At 32.9% G+C, this 15971-nt stretch overlaps 2 protein-coding genes across 3 annotated transcripts; one reads left to right on the top strand and one right to left on the bottom strand.

Moving 5' to 3' along the window:
• Nucleotides 1-1024: 1024 nt before the first annotated feature.
• LOC107483252 (berberine bridge enzyme-like 13) lies at nucleotides 1025-3112 on the top strand. The gene is made up of 2 exons (XM_016103882.3): nucleotides 1025-2023; nucleotides 2162-3112. Exons 1-2 carry the CDS (start codon nucleotides 1081-1083, stop codon nucleotides 2851-2853), a joined length of 1635 nt encoding a protein of 544 aa, XP_015959368.1. The 5' UTR covers nucleotides 1025-1080; the 3' UTR covers nucleotides 2854-3112.
• A 3134-nt stretch (nucleotides 3113-6246) lies between these two features.
• On the bottom strand, nucleotides 6247-10653 carry LOC107483251 (dihydroceramide fatty acyl 2-hydroxylase FAH1). Of its 2 annotated transcripts, XM_016103880.3 has the most exons (8): nucleotides 10297-10653; nucleotides 9443-9500; nucleotides 9235-9298; nucleotides 8973-9065; nucleotides 7729-7925; nucleotides 7511-7616; nucleotides 7150-7296; nucleotides 6247-6621 (listed from the first exon to the last, which is right to left on the bottom strand). In XM_016103880.3, the coding sequence occupies exons 3-8, from the start codon at nucleotides 9283-9285 to the stop codon at nucleotides 6502-6504; spliced, it is 714 nt and encodes a 237-aa protein (XP_015959366.1). In that variant the 5' UTR covers nucleotides 9286-9298; nucleotides 9443-9500; nucleotides 10297-10653; the 3' UTR covers nucleotides 6247-6501. The 2 variants fall into 2 exon arrangements, with proteins under 2 accessions (XP_015959366.1, XP_015959365.1); XM_016103879.3 differs by lacking the exon at nucleotides 9443-9500 and having other exon boundaries at nucleotides 10297-10649.
• Nucleotides 10654-15971: the final 5318 nt, after the last annotated feature.

The following is a 15971-nucleotide window of genomic DNA, read 5'->3' as shown; positions in this document are numbered from 1 at the left end:
AGATAAGTTATTGACTAAACTATTAATTTAGCCAATTTAAAAAAAAAATCACTTCGATAAAACACTAAAAATGTCTTTTTTTAAGACGTTTACATGTGTCATAATATTATTGGATATCTTTATTAAACCGATTAATAATTTATTTTTTGATAAATTAGAACAAAATCGGTTTATTATAGCAACAATAATGAACATAATTGTCTGCATTATAATTATTAGATCCGATTTGATCCGATCAATTTACACAATTTAAACCGAATCATGTTTAAATTTTTTGATAAAAAGACAAATATATCCCTAATTTTTGTTTAAAAAAAAAACAAAAAACCATAATCTGGTGGGTTATGTAAATTAGTCGATTCGACCAGATCTGATAACAATTGGGTTTATTGTTATTATTATAAAAAAATTGGTTTTATTCTAGTTTGTTAAGAAATTCAAAAATAACCGGTTTATTGATACATCAAATAATAATGCGACACATAAATATCTCTACAAGAAGACGTTACCCATCTTTATAGGAACATCCTCCTTAAAAAAAGTAAATGATACTTTAATTTAATTTAGTTTCTGAAAGAGTCATGATATTAATTATTTTTTTCTTGGAAAATATATATAGGTGATATTATTGAACGTATCAACTCATTTTCCTAATTATTTTCAAAGTCTCAAAAAATAACATATATATTAAATATAAAATGAATTTAAGTATATTAATGTTACAAGTATACTAAATTAGTGGTATGAATATTTTTGGGGGAAAAACCTGATCTAACTGTATAGATATATTTGTAGCAAATGTGAAAGAGGTGGATGTTGTTGGAATCAAAAGTAAAAATGAATGAGTTTTTAATTCAATTTGTTTCCATACCATCATAATGTAGTGTTAGAACATTGACTATGATGAGATAATGCCATGGAAACACTATTTTTCATTTAAATTTGTGTGACGTTTGTCTTAGCTCAATTATACGTAAAGTGTTGTATTATATATTTGGCACTATAAGTATAAATATAACATCTATGGTAGCTTCGTTCTACACAAAAATACAGAAACCAATACCTTAGAAACACAGAACCATGGTGTTACCATGTTCACACTTGCCAACACTATTAGTCCTTTTGTTATCATCAATTTTTTCTTTCTCAAATTCAGCTTCCATTGAAGAAAACTTCATCCAATGCCTAAGCTTTTATTCAGATAAAGCCCCACCGTTTTCCTCATCAATTGTGACACCAAAGGATGATTCATTCACCAACGTTCTTGATTCCTCAGCACAGAATTTAAGGCTTCTGGTGCCTTCTGCGCCGAAGCCGGAGTTTATCTTCACACCGTTGAATGAATCTCATGTCCAAGTGGCTGTGATTTGCTCAAAGAAGCTTGGAATTCACATGAGAGTGCGAAGTGGAGGCCATGACTATGAAGGATTGTCATATGTTTCTGAGATTGAAACTCCTTTCATAATCATTGATTTGGCCAAGCTTCGCGCCGTGGAAGTAGACATACAAGATAGCAGCGCTTGGGTCCAAGCCGGCGCCACGGTTGGCGAAGCCTACTACAGAATATCGGAGAAAAGCCCGGTTCATGGATTCCCAGCCGGGCTTTGCACAAGCTTAGGGATTGGAGGACACATTGTGGGAGGTGCATATGGATCCATGATGAGAAAATATGGGCTTGGAGCCGACAATGTCCTCGACGCGAAAATTGTTGACGCCAATGGTAGATTACTTGACAGAGAAGCCATGGGGGAAGATGTGTTTTGGGCCATCCGAGGAGGCGGAGGTGGAAGCTTTGGAATCGTTCTTTCGTGGAAGTTGAATCTTGTTCCAGTGCCAGAAACCGTGACGGTTTTCACGGTTTCCAAGACACTGGAGCAAGATGCAAGTAAGATTGTTCAAAGGTGGCAAGAAGTAGCACCAAACATAGATGAGGAACTCTTCATGAGAGTCATCATTCAACCAGCTTCTACTGCTAATAAAACTGAAAGAACCATCTCAACTTCTTACAATGCTCTATTCCTTGGTGATTCTCTATACAAACACTTCATTTTTACTCACAGCATCACCTAGTGGGATAAGACTTTATTGTTGTGCATATCTGCTTCGAATACCATAGCTACTAGTTTAATTTAATACACGTATTTGAATTTGTGTAATGCAGGTGATGCTGATACACTTCTCCAAGTAATGCAGCAAAAGTTTCCTGAATTGGGTTTGACCAAAAACGATTGCTTGGAAACCAGTTGGATCAAATCAGTGCTGTATATTGCTGGCTTCCCTAAAGATACACCTCCAGAAGTTCTGCTTCAAGGGAAATCAACATTCAAGAATTACTTCAAGGCCAAGTCAGATTTCGTTAGAGATCCGATACCGGAAACCGGCCTAGAAGGGCTGTGGCAAAGGCTTCTTGAAGAGGATAGTCCTTTGATGATTTGGAACCCATATGGTGGAATGATGAACAGCTTCTCGGACTCCGATTCGCCGTTCCCTCACAGAAATGGAACTCTCTACAAGATCCAGTACTTAACTTTATGGCAAGATGGAGACAAGAATGCAACAAAGCATATAGAATGGATTAGGAAGCTTTACAATTACATGACACCTTATGTGTCTAAGTTCCCAAGGGAAGCATATGTGAACTATAGAGATCTTGATTTGGGTATGAACAAGAAGAATAGCACAAGCTATATACAAGCAACTGCATGGGGTAACATGTATTTCAAGGACAATTTCAATAGGTTGGTTAAGATTAAGACTAAATTTGATCCTGAGAATGTGTTTAGGCATGAACAGAGCATTCCACCACTTCCAGTTTCAAGGCTAAAAGACAGAAAATGCAATAAATGGGGATAAGAGTTATATTATTAGGGGGTGGAATCTGGAAAACTTGTTAGAAGTGTTTATTTGATAATTTAGAGGAATAAAAAGAAGGTTTGTATTTGTATGTTAATTAGTATTCTGTTTTTTGTTTGTTCATTTTTAATGTTAATGTTGTAACACAGTAATCAAGTGCTTAATCATATTGTTCACTGTGATTCTGTATCTAACAAGATTACAACTGTTCTAAATACAAAGAAACTCGGCAGTATGTAGTGTTGCTTTCCTTGCAAAACATTCATGGTCTCTGTCTGTGTTCTCAAGCAATTACACAATTTGCTGTTCATTTGTAAATTTTTTACCTCACTTTTTATTTTATTTCCATCCAAACATACCAAAACTTTCAAATATTTAACTTCATTTAAAATAAAATTGAACATATTCCATAAGAGAATAATATTGATTAGGCCATGGTGCATTGAAGAATATTGCCAGGGTCTAAAATAATAAAGAACTTACTTTTAACAAATATTGAAAACAGATACATGTTAAAATACAACACGGGTTTATGTATAAATATATGACAAATGATTTATTTTATGAGAACTGCTATATATCCAAATCTTTTGGCAATTAAGTCGCGTTTCTCTCCTCTTCCTCCTTCTTCTACTTCCTGTTTTTCCTCCTCCTTTTTCGCATTTCTCTTTTTTCTTCGCGTTTTTTTTTCTTGGTTTTATTCTTCTTAAAAAAATAAATCAAGAAGAATTTTGAAAAAATAAAATAAAAAGAAAAAAAAGAAAATTAGGAGGAAAAATTTAAGTGAAACAAAACCAAATGAACCTAAATTAAACTAAGAAATAAACCAAAATTTCTGGAATAAAAAATTTAGTCAATACTTAACAGTAACATCAAGTGAACCTTAGTTAATTCATAAATGAACCAAAATTAGTTCATATTTGAAAAAAAAACTAACTAAACAACCACACATAAACATATTCAGTAAATTCAAGCGAGATGAAACCAAATGAACCAAAATTTCTTAAAGAATAAAAAATTTGGTTAATACTTAATCGCAGCATCAAGTGAACCTCATTTAATTTACAAATGAATCGAAATGAGTTTAGATTTGAACAAAAACTAACTAAACAATCACACATAAACAAGTTCAGTAAATTCAAGTGAAACAAAACCAAATGAATCTAAATTAAACTAAGAAATAAACCGAAATTTCTTAAGGAATAAAAATGTTGGTCAATTCCGTCAATACTTAACAACAGCATCAAGTGAACCTCAGTTAATTCACAAATGAACTGAAGTTAGTTTAGATTTGAACAAAAACTAACTAAACAACCATACATAAACAAGTTCAGTAAATTCAAGCGAGATGGAACCAAATGAACCTAAACTAAACTAAGAAATAAATCGAAATTTCTTAAGGAATAAAAAATTTTGTCAATACTTAACAGCGGCATCAAGTGAATCGCCGTTAATTCACAAATGAACCGAAATTAGTTTAGATTTGAACAAAAACTAACTAAATAACCACACATAAACAAGTTCAGTAAATTCAAACGAGACGAAACCAAATGAAACTAAATTAAACTAAGAAATGAACCGAAATTTCTTACGAAATAAAAAATTTGGTCGATACTTAACATCAGCATCAAGTGAACCTCAATTAATTCACAAATGAATCTAAATTAGTTCAGATTTGAACAAGCATTAAAATAAACTCAATCACTAACAAAAACACATCAAATTCGTTTCTGGATCTAAATGAACCTCAAATAAATTAAGAAATGAACCGAAATTATTTAATAATGGCACCAGAGAAAATCAGAACCAATAAAGATGTTAGCAAAATATTGATGTTGCTGGTAATGAGGATAACGAAAGAGAAAAATAACGAAAAAAGAAAAGAAGAAGATGCAGCATCATGGAAGGAGGAGGAGGAGGAGCGACGGCAGTGAACATGCGCGCGTGAATTTAAAATATTTAGTTGGTCTTTTTTAGAGTTATGACTTGGATTTAGAGATTTATTTATTTTTATCTACATAACATTTTTAATAACAATAGAAACTAAACAGGCTCCGAAATCACCACTAACCAAAATTACTTCACACAAAAGAGAAATTCCAACATAAAAGATGCTGAACTAGAACCTCTTATTAATTTCAAAAAAAGTTACACAACATAGCCAACATGTTTCAGGAGCTGGGAATCACATGCAATAGAGATGAAAACAATTTACTATTTCATGCATGTTTTATGTTTTAATTTTTCTATGCTTAAAACAGATCTGAAGGCTTAAAAATCAATATGTCAATGATGTAGCTAGAAATTTTGATGCATAGGACAATCACAAATATTGACCAATGATACAGTAGATCGAAAACAAAGAATAATTATATAACATGCTTTTTCATTTTTAATTTAATCAATAAGATATATTATGTTTCAAACTCAGAAGTTTAATATACACAAATCTACATGAGCATGACAACACGAAGCAGTAAATATTCTTAAAAAAAAATTAACACAATACTCCAAAAATTGCTAAATATAATAATCCTCTTGGAATAACAAAGCCAACAAACATAAAAACAAGAAACATGTTCCAAAAAACATAGACTTTCAAAGAGCAACTACATGTTCAAGAGCAGTCAACATACCCGAATCACAATGATGCTCCTGAAATTTAATTACAACAAGAATGAACTTCAGTTCGTGTTAAAGTATTCATAAGTTTAAATGATCTGTTATGTGATATATTTAATATTATGGATCTTTTATATTTATTTTAACAGTACTGCTAACCCATTAAGTCAGACCCAAGACATATATGTTATATTGTTATCCCATTTAAGAGTATTAATATTGTTTGTAATTTCTATTTGTCAAGTATTGTTATCCCCTATAAGAGTATTTTACTATTATACACCTATTAAAAAGAGTAGAAAGTGTGCGATTAAATTGTAATTGAAGCCATAAACATGGCGAAAATCCTGAAGAACCGTGAAAATTCCACGGTTCCCATTCATTAATTAGGTATTCTGAATTATCTATACCATGCAGCCATCCTCATTAACCATATAATTACTGACAGGGTGAGTAAGACATTTATTTATCAGACCTCGTTAGAATTAGAGATTTGATTTTATATTCGAACTGTATGCTTAAAAAAAAGTGTACTGCAGCCTGCATATAAACATTCCCCTTTCATTGGATACTCACAATTAGTTATTATAAAAGATTGGTTTAATTTATGGAAAAAGAAAAACCGGCCACATAAAGCTTTTAAATTGGTTTAATTTTTTGGCACAAAGCAATTTTTACATAACCTGAATCCTTATCTTTATTAGTAATAATATTTATCTGGAGTTGAGAATCATGAACATGGAATGGAACAAATTGACACTGGAGTAAAGATGTGAACTGAAAGGAATATGCACAATCAGGCGACATTTTTACCATAAATCTAATACAATAACCATTTTTTAGCAGAATGTTTAATTGTAGAACTTTGCACTTGCACCACAAAATTGACAAAATGATGGCACGCCAGCTCCCCCAGGAATATCCACTGGGGTGCAAAATAAATTAGACCCAAAAAAAAATTAATAAAAGCAGATCATCTGAATTTGCTATTATCTTAACCAATGAATATGCTCCACCCTTGGTAATTTACATACTTTTGGCACCCTCTTTCGTTGGAGGAAGTGTCCCAAAAACACTATCCCATAGTGACGAAGTAATCCCAAAGCCTTTGTTCTGGATCCGAAAGTGATGATTCAAGTGGTACCTCTGCAGAATAACGAAGGAAAATACCATGATTTGGATTTTATGGCTACAAGCTGAAAAGTATAGCAGAAAAATGAAAAATAAATACTACATTGAAAGACATGCAATTAAATCTTCCCTATAAATGTGGACTTTAATCCATTTAATGTCTTTTGAAAAATGTCAATGTGAAGTTTAGGAAAACAATGACACAAACAACACCTATGCAGGATTTGTAGGCCCCAACAGACATAGATAGACACAGCATTGTAGGTAACTGAGAATAGGAAGATCCAAATCACTTGACAAGAACCGCATAGTGGCCCATAGCAAAGAGTCATGTAAGTATCAATATTAAAAAAATAATAATAAATACTCATAATTCAAAAAAGACCAATTTTGGTCAGCTCATATATACAATAATCCAAACAACTATTTTCTTTTTCAGTAGTGGTTTATCCTAGGACGATATGATTTGCATAGCAGCATAATGAAGCAATGAATGCTAAATTAATTGTCATCCACAGTCAAAGGACAAGGGCGGTGTTTTACCTTGAGATTTCGGGGTACTTCAGTTTTTGGCTGACCATGATGCACGTAATAATGGGTGCAATCATACATCACATAACCCAATAAACCACCTCCAAACAAAGCAGGAGCAACTACAGGGGTGGATAAGAGCTTAACCAAGTTCCAGAACTGATGAACACGGCAAAACAAAAAATACTAACATCACTTCATAGAACCTTAAATCATGGATCTACAAAGATTTAGCTTTATTTTGAAAATGGCCAGAAATCTTTTTGACAGGAGGAACTTGTAGCTAATTCAAGAAACATAACATGATTGCCAAAATCTTTTTCTCCATAAATGATGTGAAAAAGCAGTACATAATATGGCAGGAAGGAGATACCGGAAACAATAATATTGCTGTTGCAGCTGGGGGAAAAACAAGCCTCAAGCCATCCATGGGATGCTTATGGTGGCAGCCATGGAGAAGATAATGCAGTGTGTTCCACCTAGATCGACATTCAAAAAGTGGAAATAAACAGTCAGTGTTGGTCATGCCAATAAATAGATATCAGTAAAGAACACTACAAGCAAACATTAACACAGAAAGAAAGAACTAACCAATAGGTCTTTGTTTCAATGTGGAAAAGAAATCGGTGCAATGAGTATTCAAGCAATGTCCAAATCAAAATGCCAATAACCACGAACAAAGCTACACGAGGACAACTGAGTCCCAATTGTACAGAGTTATGAATAAACCAACATACAACTGGCAGCCAAATAACTGGTACAGCCCACCAGACTGTGCGTGTCAAGAACTGTTCCAAGTAGTAACAAGTCAACAATCAGGTGAATTTTTCTACATGTATAATCGGAAAATAAAATTAAATCTACATTTAATTTATAATGCAGTTCATGCAAGTAGGATTGTCTTAAATTCTGTTGCAACCTGCCAATCAAGCAGAGAGGAAAATTCTACTCTAAGACCAGCTATGCTCTATCACAATCTATGATACACGGACACGAGACACGACATGACACGGGACATACGGACACACAAATTTGGAATTCTTATAATGCATGGGGACATGATATATATATAAAATATAAAGTATTTTTTAGATAAATTATAATGATATTTTGATATTTTATTGATATTAAAATATAAATTAATTTTTTAATTATTTTTAATGTCTTTTTTTAATTATATAAAATATTTAAAATATTTTTTGTTTTAATAATTTATTATATATACTATTTCTAAACTCATTTCAATAATTCATGTTAAGAATAAAATTGGACACGCTGACACGTGATGGTATTTAGGGGTGTCCAAGCGTGCCCAGAAAAGAATTTTTTATTTTTTATTAAAACATGGTTGGACATAGAAGACGTGTGTTGGACGAGTGTCGATGAATGTCGTGTCTGAAATGTGTCCGACACGTAGACAAGGCAAATCAGAGAAGTGTATGTGCTTCATAGATCACAATAAATGTTGGGCAGTGATAATGAAGCATCAACAAGAACAAAACAATAAGTTTAACTGAGACAGGAGTGCCGAGGGGGACAACTAGAAAACCAGAAATACAAGAAAGTATATGATCAAGGGTTAATATGTCATGCAGCAACTTAGAGTACCAACTAATGAGGACAAGATGATAGAAGGTAGTAAACTAAGCAAACTAGACTAGTTGCTCAACAAAATAAAAAATTAGGGGAAACTGCTGAAAAAGACCTCATCCAAATGAACTCACTAGAACTTGGTTTTCATAGAGCCAATGCCCAATGATAAAAATTGGTCCATTTAGCTAACGTCGCCTACTGAGGCAAGACTCAATTGCTGTAGTTATAGTTAAAGAATATACCTCAAGAACATCATTTTCAAAGAACCGAGGGCCTTCCTTGCTAACAATTGGCTGGTGAACCCACTCTTGATAAGCTTCTCCAAGATGTCCAACCTGCAGAGTATCAAAATTCAGAAAGGATTAGTTGAAAAGTTTGTAAACTATTTTAACGTTATATCATCCTAAGTTCATACAAAAACAGAAATCAAACCTATACAACAATTGAAGTCTGACAAGGCAGAACATATAAGAAAGATGTGAGGGATAGGCATTGTGCCTGTACCTGGAAAACAAGGGGCTTATTCAAATCAACAACAAAGTTCTGTGCAACCATCTTGGGATTGAAGCTGGACACAAGGAGGAAAAGGTGTCAGCTGGAAATAAGGTTAATTTTTTGGGGGGAAAAAAAACCCTTAAAAATTACAAACGCATAAGTAATAGGAAGCACACAGATGGGTTAAAAACCAGTGACACATATTAGTTTATGTTACCTTGATTGTTAGGTATTGATTTTGACCTTATTATTTGACAGGTTGTTTCTGACCTTAACTATATATAAAGAAAAGGTTAGGAAGAGAATTTGTCAATTAAGTTTGAAAAAACAGTTGCCAGGTCATAAATTACAAGTTCCAAATTTTGCATATCAAAAACAGGGTGGAAAAGCAACCAAAAAAAAAATTAAAAATCAATGATTTTCGTGTGTTATACTGCAAAACAATTAAGCATTCAGAGCTTAACTAGTGTTTTCACCAATCTTAGTTGCAAGCAAACTGAAATGATTAGGCGCATCACATTTTTGCGAAATAGATACAAAAACCAAACATTCCATTCCCACGACACCCCCCTCCCCCAATAGGCATCACAATTGCACAAAAAGGACCTTAGTCGTTTTCGTCCAACCAAAATTGCGAAACTCCTCAGCAGCATCAACATCAAACAAAATTGAAAAATAAAGAAAGCAAAGATTTCACATTCAAACAACAGGCCCGAAACATCACCAGCATTTAAAACCCGGGAATCAAAATTACATTTAAAATAAAAATTTTAAGCAAAAACTTTTCTGTTTTTCTTTTCTTTTCCATTTCTTTAACCGTCATCATTATCTTGTAGTACGGACAGCTTCAGATAAAGAAATCCCCCAAAGTTGAAATAATAGAAAGCTAAGCTCAAATCCAGAAACAGATCCACAACGAGAACAAATTGACACCTAAATTACAAATCCAAACTTAAACTACCGAGAAACCTAGCACTTAACCAAAATGCAGTGAAACAGAAATTTGCAACGATGGAGCAATACTCGAAGCTTAGATCTATAGAATTTAAAGTGAATCTCAGAGGAACGAACCTGATAGAAGACAATGCAATGCGGTTGTGATTGAAGTGAAGTGAGAGACGTAAGGTATCTCCCGAGAGCGAAGAAGAGCCACGCCGGGAAGAAACTCACGTTTCACTTCAGCGTAGCTTCTACCTTGAAGTTCCACTTATTATTGAGCTGTTTTGTGTTGTGTGTTAATTTGACGATTTGATGATAATAAAAGAATGAGAGAGCAGAGAGCTTAGAGAAGGGAGAAAGAACGACAAGTTGGGGTTGGGGGAGTGATGGTGAAATTTGAGTGGGGGCGGAGGGGTGAGTGAATCTGGACCGTTGGTTTGCGAGGGGGAATCAATGAATGAACGCAGAGATTAAGAGAATAATGGTATCTACTATCTAGGCGTTAACAGGCTGGCAGAATGGAAGGGGGTCACGTGAGTGTGGGTGGGAGTGGGGGTAGGAGAGAAAGAAATAGAGAGAATCGCGTTTTGGAACGGCAGTTACGGCTACGCCCTTTTGTGGACGTGGGGTCAGGCGAATCTCCAGAGCACAGTGTAGAGTTAAGACGACGTGACGTCAGGATTTTTTTTATATAAAGTGAGTGCATGTGCATCCACATAGAAGGGGGCTGGAAGTGGAGGATGAAGCCATGTGTGTGTGCTGTGTGCTATACTGTCCGAAAGGGTGTTTTTTATTGTTAGTTTGTTACAGAATAATGAACTCTAATGAAAATATGCACACGTAAATATATGGATATTAACTATTAAGACATTAAGAACAAGAAATGAGGATATCTTTTAGTAAAGTATTCGTTTTTGTGACTAATGGAGTAAGATTTAAAGTTGTTCTTAATTTTTGAATTGTTTTATACTTAACGTTTTAAAATTAATTTAATGTTGTCTTGTTGTTAGAAATTTGTTAACGAAATTGATGATGGGACAAAATTGAGACGATTTTAAAACGTTAAGACTTAAATAGGACGAAAACATTGGGGACAAAAATGATACATAGAAAAATCTTTTAATTTTATCCTTCACTAATATCAATTTTTTACTATACATAGTAATTCAATTATTTTTTAATCACATTTAAATAAATTACACTTAATCACATAATTTTTTTATAATTTTACTTTTAAAAATTTTTACTCGTAATAAAATGTTTGTAAAATGACTAGAATCGCATTATTTTATGGTATATGTATCATTTTTTCCCCACAAATTTATGTATTAGTTATTTTATAAACATTTTATGATGAGTAAAAATTTTTAGAAGTAAAATTATAAAAAAATAAATTTATTTAGAATACAATTAAAGTAATTAATTGTAATTTATTTGTGATTAAAAAATAATTGAATAATTATGTACCATAAAAAATTGATGTTATTGAAAGATAAAATTAAAATTTATTTCTATGTATCGTTTTTGTCCCAAACGTGTTCATCCTATTTAAGTTTCTAACGTTTCAAAATCGTTTTAATTTTGTTCCGCCGTCAATTCTATTTCTAACGGCAAGACAACATTGAGTCAATTTTGAAACGTTAAGAACTTAAACAAGACGATTCAAACGTGAAAAACAACTTTAAAACTTACCCCAAATGTTGAGAACAAAAACAATACTTTACTTGAATATTATTTATCAAAACTTAATTTTATCTCTAAAAAAAATTGTTGGTGATCAATACAATAAGCTAAGGTTAGAAAGTAAAATTTTAAAAATGGTCTCATATATAATATTTGTATCTTTAACTTTTTTATAAGCCACTAAATATATGTACTTTGTTTTTTGTTGTGTGTTAATATATTCTTTTAAAATTTGTTTCTTACAAATAAATAACAGACATATATTATCGTTTTTATGTCTCTGATAACCATAAACAACAACTAAACAAAGACATAAAGATGATACCCAAATTTTATATTATGTATAGTGATGATATACAAAAATAACTGTGTAATTTTAATTCAGATATTAATTTTATTTTCAAATTAAAATTACCTCAACACCTCCACTGTTATCATCATCCATCGATTTTTACCACCACCACCGTTACTTATTTTTCAACTTGATCTCAAACTACAAATTATTTAAATCAATAATTTTAATTTAATTATAAATTAAATAACAAAAATATTATATATATTTTAAAATTAATCATCAAAATTAATTATTATATATTTTTATTTAAAAATATGTTAGTTAATTTATTTTTAATACGTATTAATATTTTATGTTGATTTTATTGATTGATTTTAATAATATATATTTAATATAATTGATTAAATAATTTCAAATTAAAAATTGAAATAATCTTTTCTTAAAAAAAACAACAACAATAACAATAAAAATGTAAAGAAGAGAAAGGTGAAGTAGTGGAGGCAATAATACTTCTAATATTCATTTTTTTATTATGAATTTTTATTCGACATAGTTATAAAAGAAATTATTAAACAAAGACAGGAGATGAAATACATAGATTTTAACAACTCGAAAAACCAAACTCATATAATCAGAAATATGAAGTGAGAGTAAGATGAAAAAATTCTTATATCTTCTACAAACAAAGGAGAGGACATTTACAGCCGATGAGATTTGTGTGAACAGATTATGAATAGAAATATGTGTTTGTATTATCGAATGAAAATATCATCAGTACCTTGGTAAATACATGATAGTTATATTTATAGCTTACTGATACAATAGAACCTAACCAATTATGTAGCTGCCAATTCTTGATTATAAGTGAAGCTTTATTAATTTTCACTTGTACAGGGTATTATTACTCTATTATCTTCTCTCAAACTCGTGGTTAATCTTAGTTTAACTTTAAGTCTCTGAAATCTTTAAATGTAGAAACAGAGAAAGGTTTCGTAAATATGTATGCCACTTGAAATGGAAAAGGTATGTGCATGACATGAAGTTTGGACTGGCTGGTTTACTTATTTTCGTTCAAAATGTAAGTCAAATTCAAAATGTTTTATTTGACTATGAAGAAGAATCGAATTTGCTCCTAGCAAGACAACACTAATATTGTCACAAAAAAATGGGAGTTGCGTTAGAAGTGATGTGGAGCCCTTCCATGAAATGTTGCATCCATATGACTTCTGAGTCTGCGGCATCAAGGCATCTGTATTTAGCCTCCGTGCTAGAGTGACTGAATGAGCTTTGTTTTCGACTAGACCACGACACAAGATTTGAGCCAAGATAGAGATTCTATAGGTGCAGCCGTGCAAGTAGACCTTCAATCATCAACTCGATCGGATCCCTAGTCAGAATCCACAAAGCCAAAAATACGCAAATTAGTGGAAGCATGAAACAATAATCTCTGATCAACCGTGCCAGCCAAGTAATAAAGAATTCATTTAACACATTTTCAACGAATGTATGTTCAATGACTTGTGTATACATTGGTTAACCTTGTTGATAGAAAATAAGAGTTCTATTTGAGTAAGTGTTGCATATTGTAACAATCCAACATCAGAACGATATAGAGGTGGAAATTCAAAAACATCAGCTCCAGCAGTCCCAATTATATCAGCTTTAATCAGAATATCTCTAATATATTTAGATTGAGAAAGCTGATAAGAAGTAGCGGACACTTTTTTTGCTTCTATACCCAAGAAATATGAAAATTCTCCCAAGTTTTTAAGTGAGAATATATTGTTTAATTGATGTATCATAGATTGAGTTTCATTTTTATTGTTGTCAGTGATGAGAATATCATCAACATATACTAAGATGTAAAGAAGAAGCTTACCATGTTGCTTGATAAAGAATGAAGGATTAGAATGAGCTCTACGAAATCCAGAAGTGGCTAATATTGTGGAGAGTTTAATAAACTATACTCTACGAGCATGTTTAAGCCCATAGAGTGATTTGTTTAATTTGCATACTTGAGTAATATCTTCTTGATGAAAATCTGGTGGTTGAGACATAAGAACTAATTCGTTGATATTCCCATTTAAGAATGTATTGTTGAAGTCAAATTGACGAATTTGCCATTTGAATAAAAGTGCAATAGTTAATACTTCATGAATAGTGATTGGTTTGATTACTGGCGCAAATACTTGGTCGAAATCCACACCCTCAACGTGGTGATTTTCTTTAGCAACCAATCGAGCCTTGCATTTCTTAATGGTGATATTTGTATGTCTTTTAATTGCAAAAAATCCAACAACATCCAATGACTTTGGCTTGTGGTTCCGGAGTGATGACGGACCATGTGTTGACTTTCTTCAAAGCTTTGAGTTCCTCGAGTAGGGGTGGTAACATGCACTTATTCGCGGGTATCCAATCCGATTCAACCCGATCGAGTAGGGTTACCAACCCAATCTGCAGTGGGTAGGGTAGGGTGTGAGTAGAGTTTTCGTGCGGGTTGGGTAAGGTGCAAGTTGAGCTTCAACCTTATCCAACCAACTCGCATCTTATATATGTATTTGTTATATACTTCTATAAGTATATGTTTCAAGTGGTTGTTGAACCAAGGGCTTCTCACTAAATGCAAAAGATCTTTAGTCACTAAGAGAAGATTATTAATTAATAATTTAGTGCATTTTTTTATGTAATAATCAGTTTTATTTTAAATTATCATCAAGTTATATAATAATGTTGCATCTTTTTGGTAACCCGCGGATAGGATCGAGTATCGCGGGTTAAGAACGGGTAGGGTTAGGGTTGGGATATATTCTCAACCCGCAGGTAGAATAGGGTTGAATTTATATAAAAATCTCAACCCACGAATAAGGTCAGGGTTGGATCCAAACCTACCTTATCCATTGCCACCCCTATCCTTGAGCATCCTTGATCATGACAACATGCCAATGCTTGGAGCTTAAAGCTTTGAAAATTGATAATGGTATATTATTGAGTAAGTCTTCTCGCTCATATGTTCACTTGTGATGGAAGTAACAGCCACAACCTTTGGTTATGTAATTCTTGGATCGAGTCTACATTGGATGTTGATTATGTGGTATTTTAGTGGAGGGAGAATTATCGAGTAGGGTTGTCAAACGGGGCAGTTTGACCCATTCAGGTCTGTTTAGTTCGCTTTATTTACGAGTCATAATTTTCCAGCCTAATGAATTAAACGGGCTGGCCTGTTTATCTTTTTATTTTACTTTTTGAAAAATATTTTGGCAAAAAATATTAGTTTTAACTCAAAAATATTAAACAGACAGTATTTTTTTAGCTGATATGTTGAATTTTTGGGTCGGATCGAAAGAAACGATGGCAAAAAGTGATACTTTAAAAAAATATTAAAAATAAATAAATGGGCCGCTTGTTTAACCCATCATTTTTTTGGATAAATCGGGCTTAACTTGTTTACCCCAAAGTTTAAACCAATGTTCTGAAAATCGGTTCAAACCGGCCGGTCGAACCATGAACCGGAAGCCAAAACGGTTCGAACAATGAGAAAAATCGTGAAATTTGAGAACCGGAATTAAACCGGTGAACCAGCCGGTAACCGGTCGGTCGAACCAAACCGTTACCCGGCCGGTTTTTGAGCTCAGCAGCAAAACGCTGCCGTTTGGAGCTCTGGAAAAGTTTAACCCTAAATGGCTAAAACAATGTGATGAACGGCAACGCTGAAGGAGTGAGGGTAGTCTTCTTCTTCTCTGTTCTCTTTCTCTCTTCTGATTTTCTGAAAGTGAGATCTCAAATCTGAATCCCTAATGCGGTAATGCCTTCGCCCTTCCCATTTCACAGT

This window comes from Arachis duranensis, chromosome 4 (assembly GCF_000817695.3).
Source record: "Arachis duranensis cultivar V14167 chromosome 4, aradu.V14167.gnm2.J7QH, whole genome shotgun sequence".
In the NCBI taxonomy this organism is placed as follows: domain Eukaryota; kingdom Viridiplantae; phylum Streptophyta; class Magnoliopsida; order Fabales; family Fabaceae; genus Arachis; species Arachis duranensis.
This window is presented reverse-complemented; position numbering and strand designations above follow the sequence as displayed.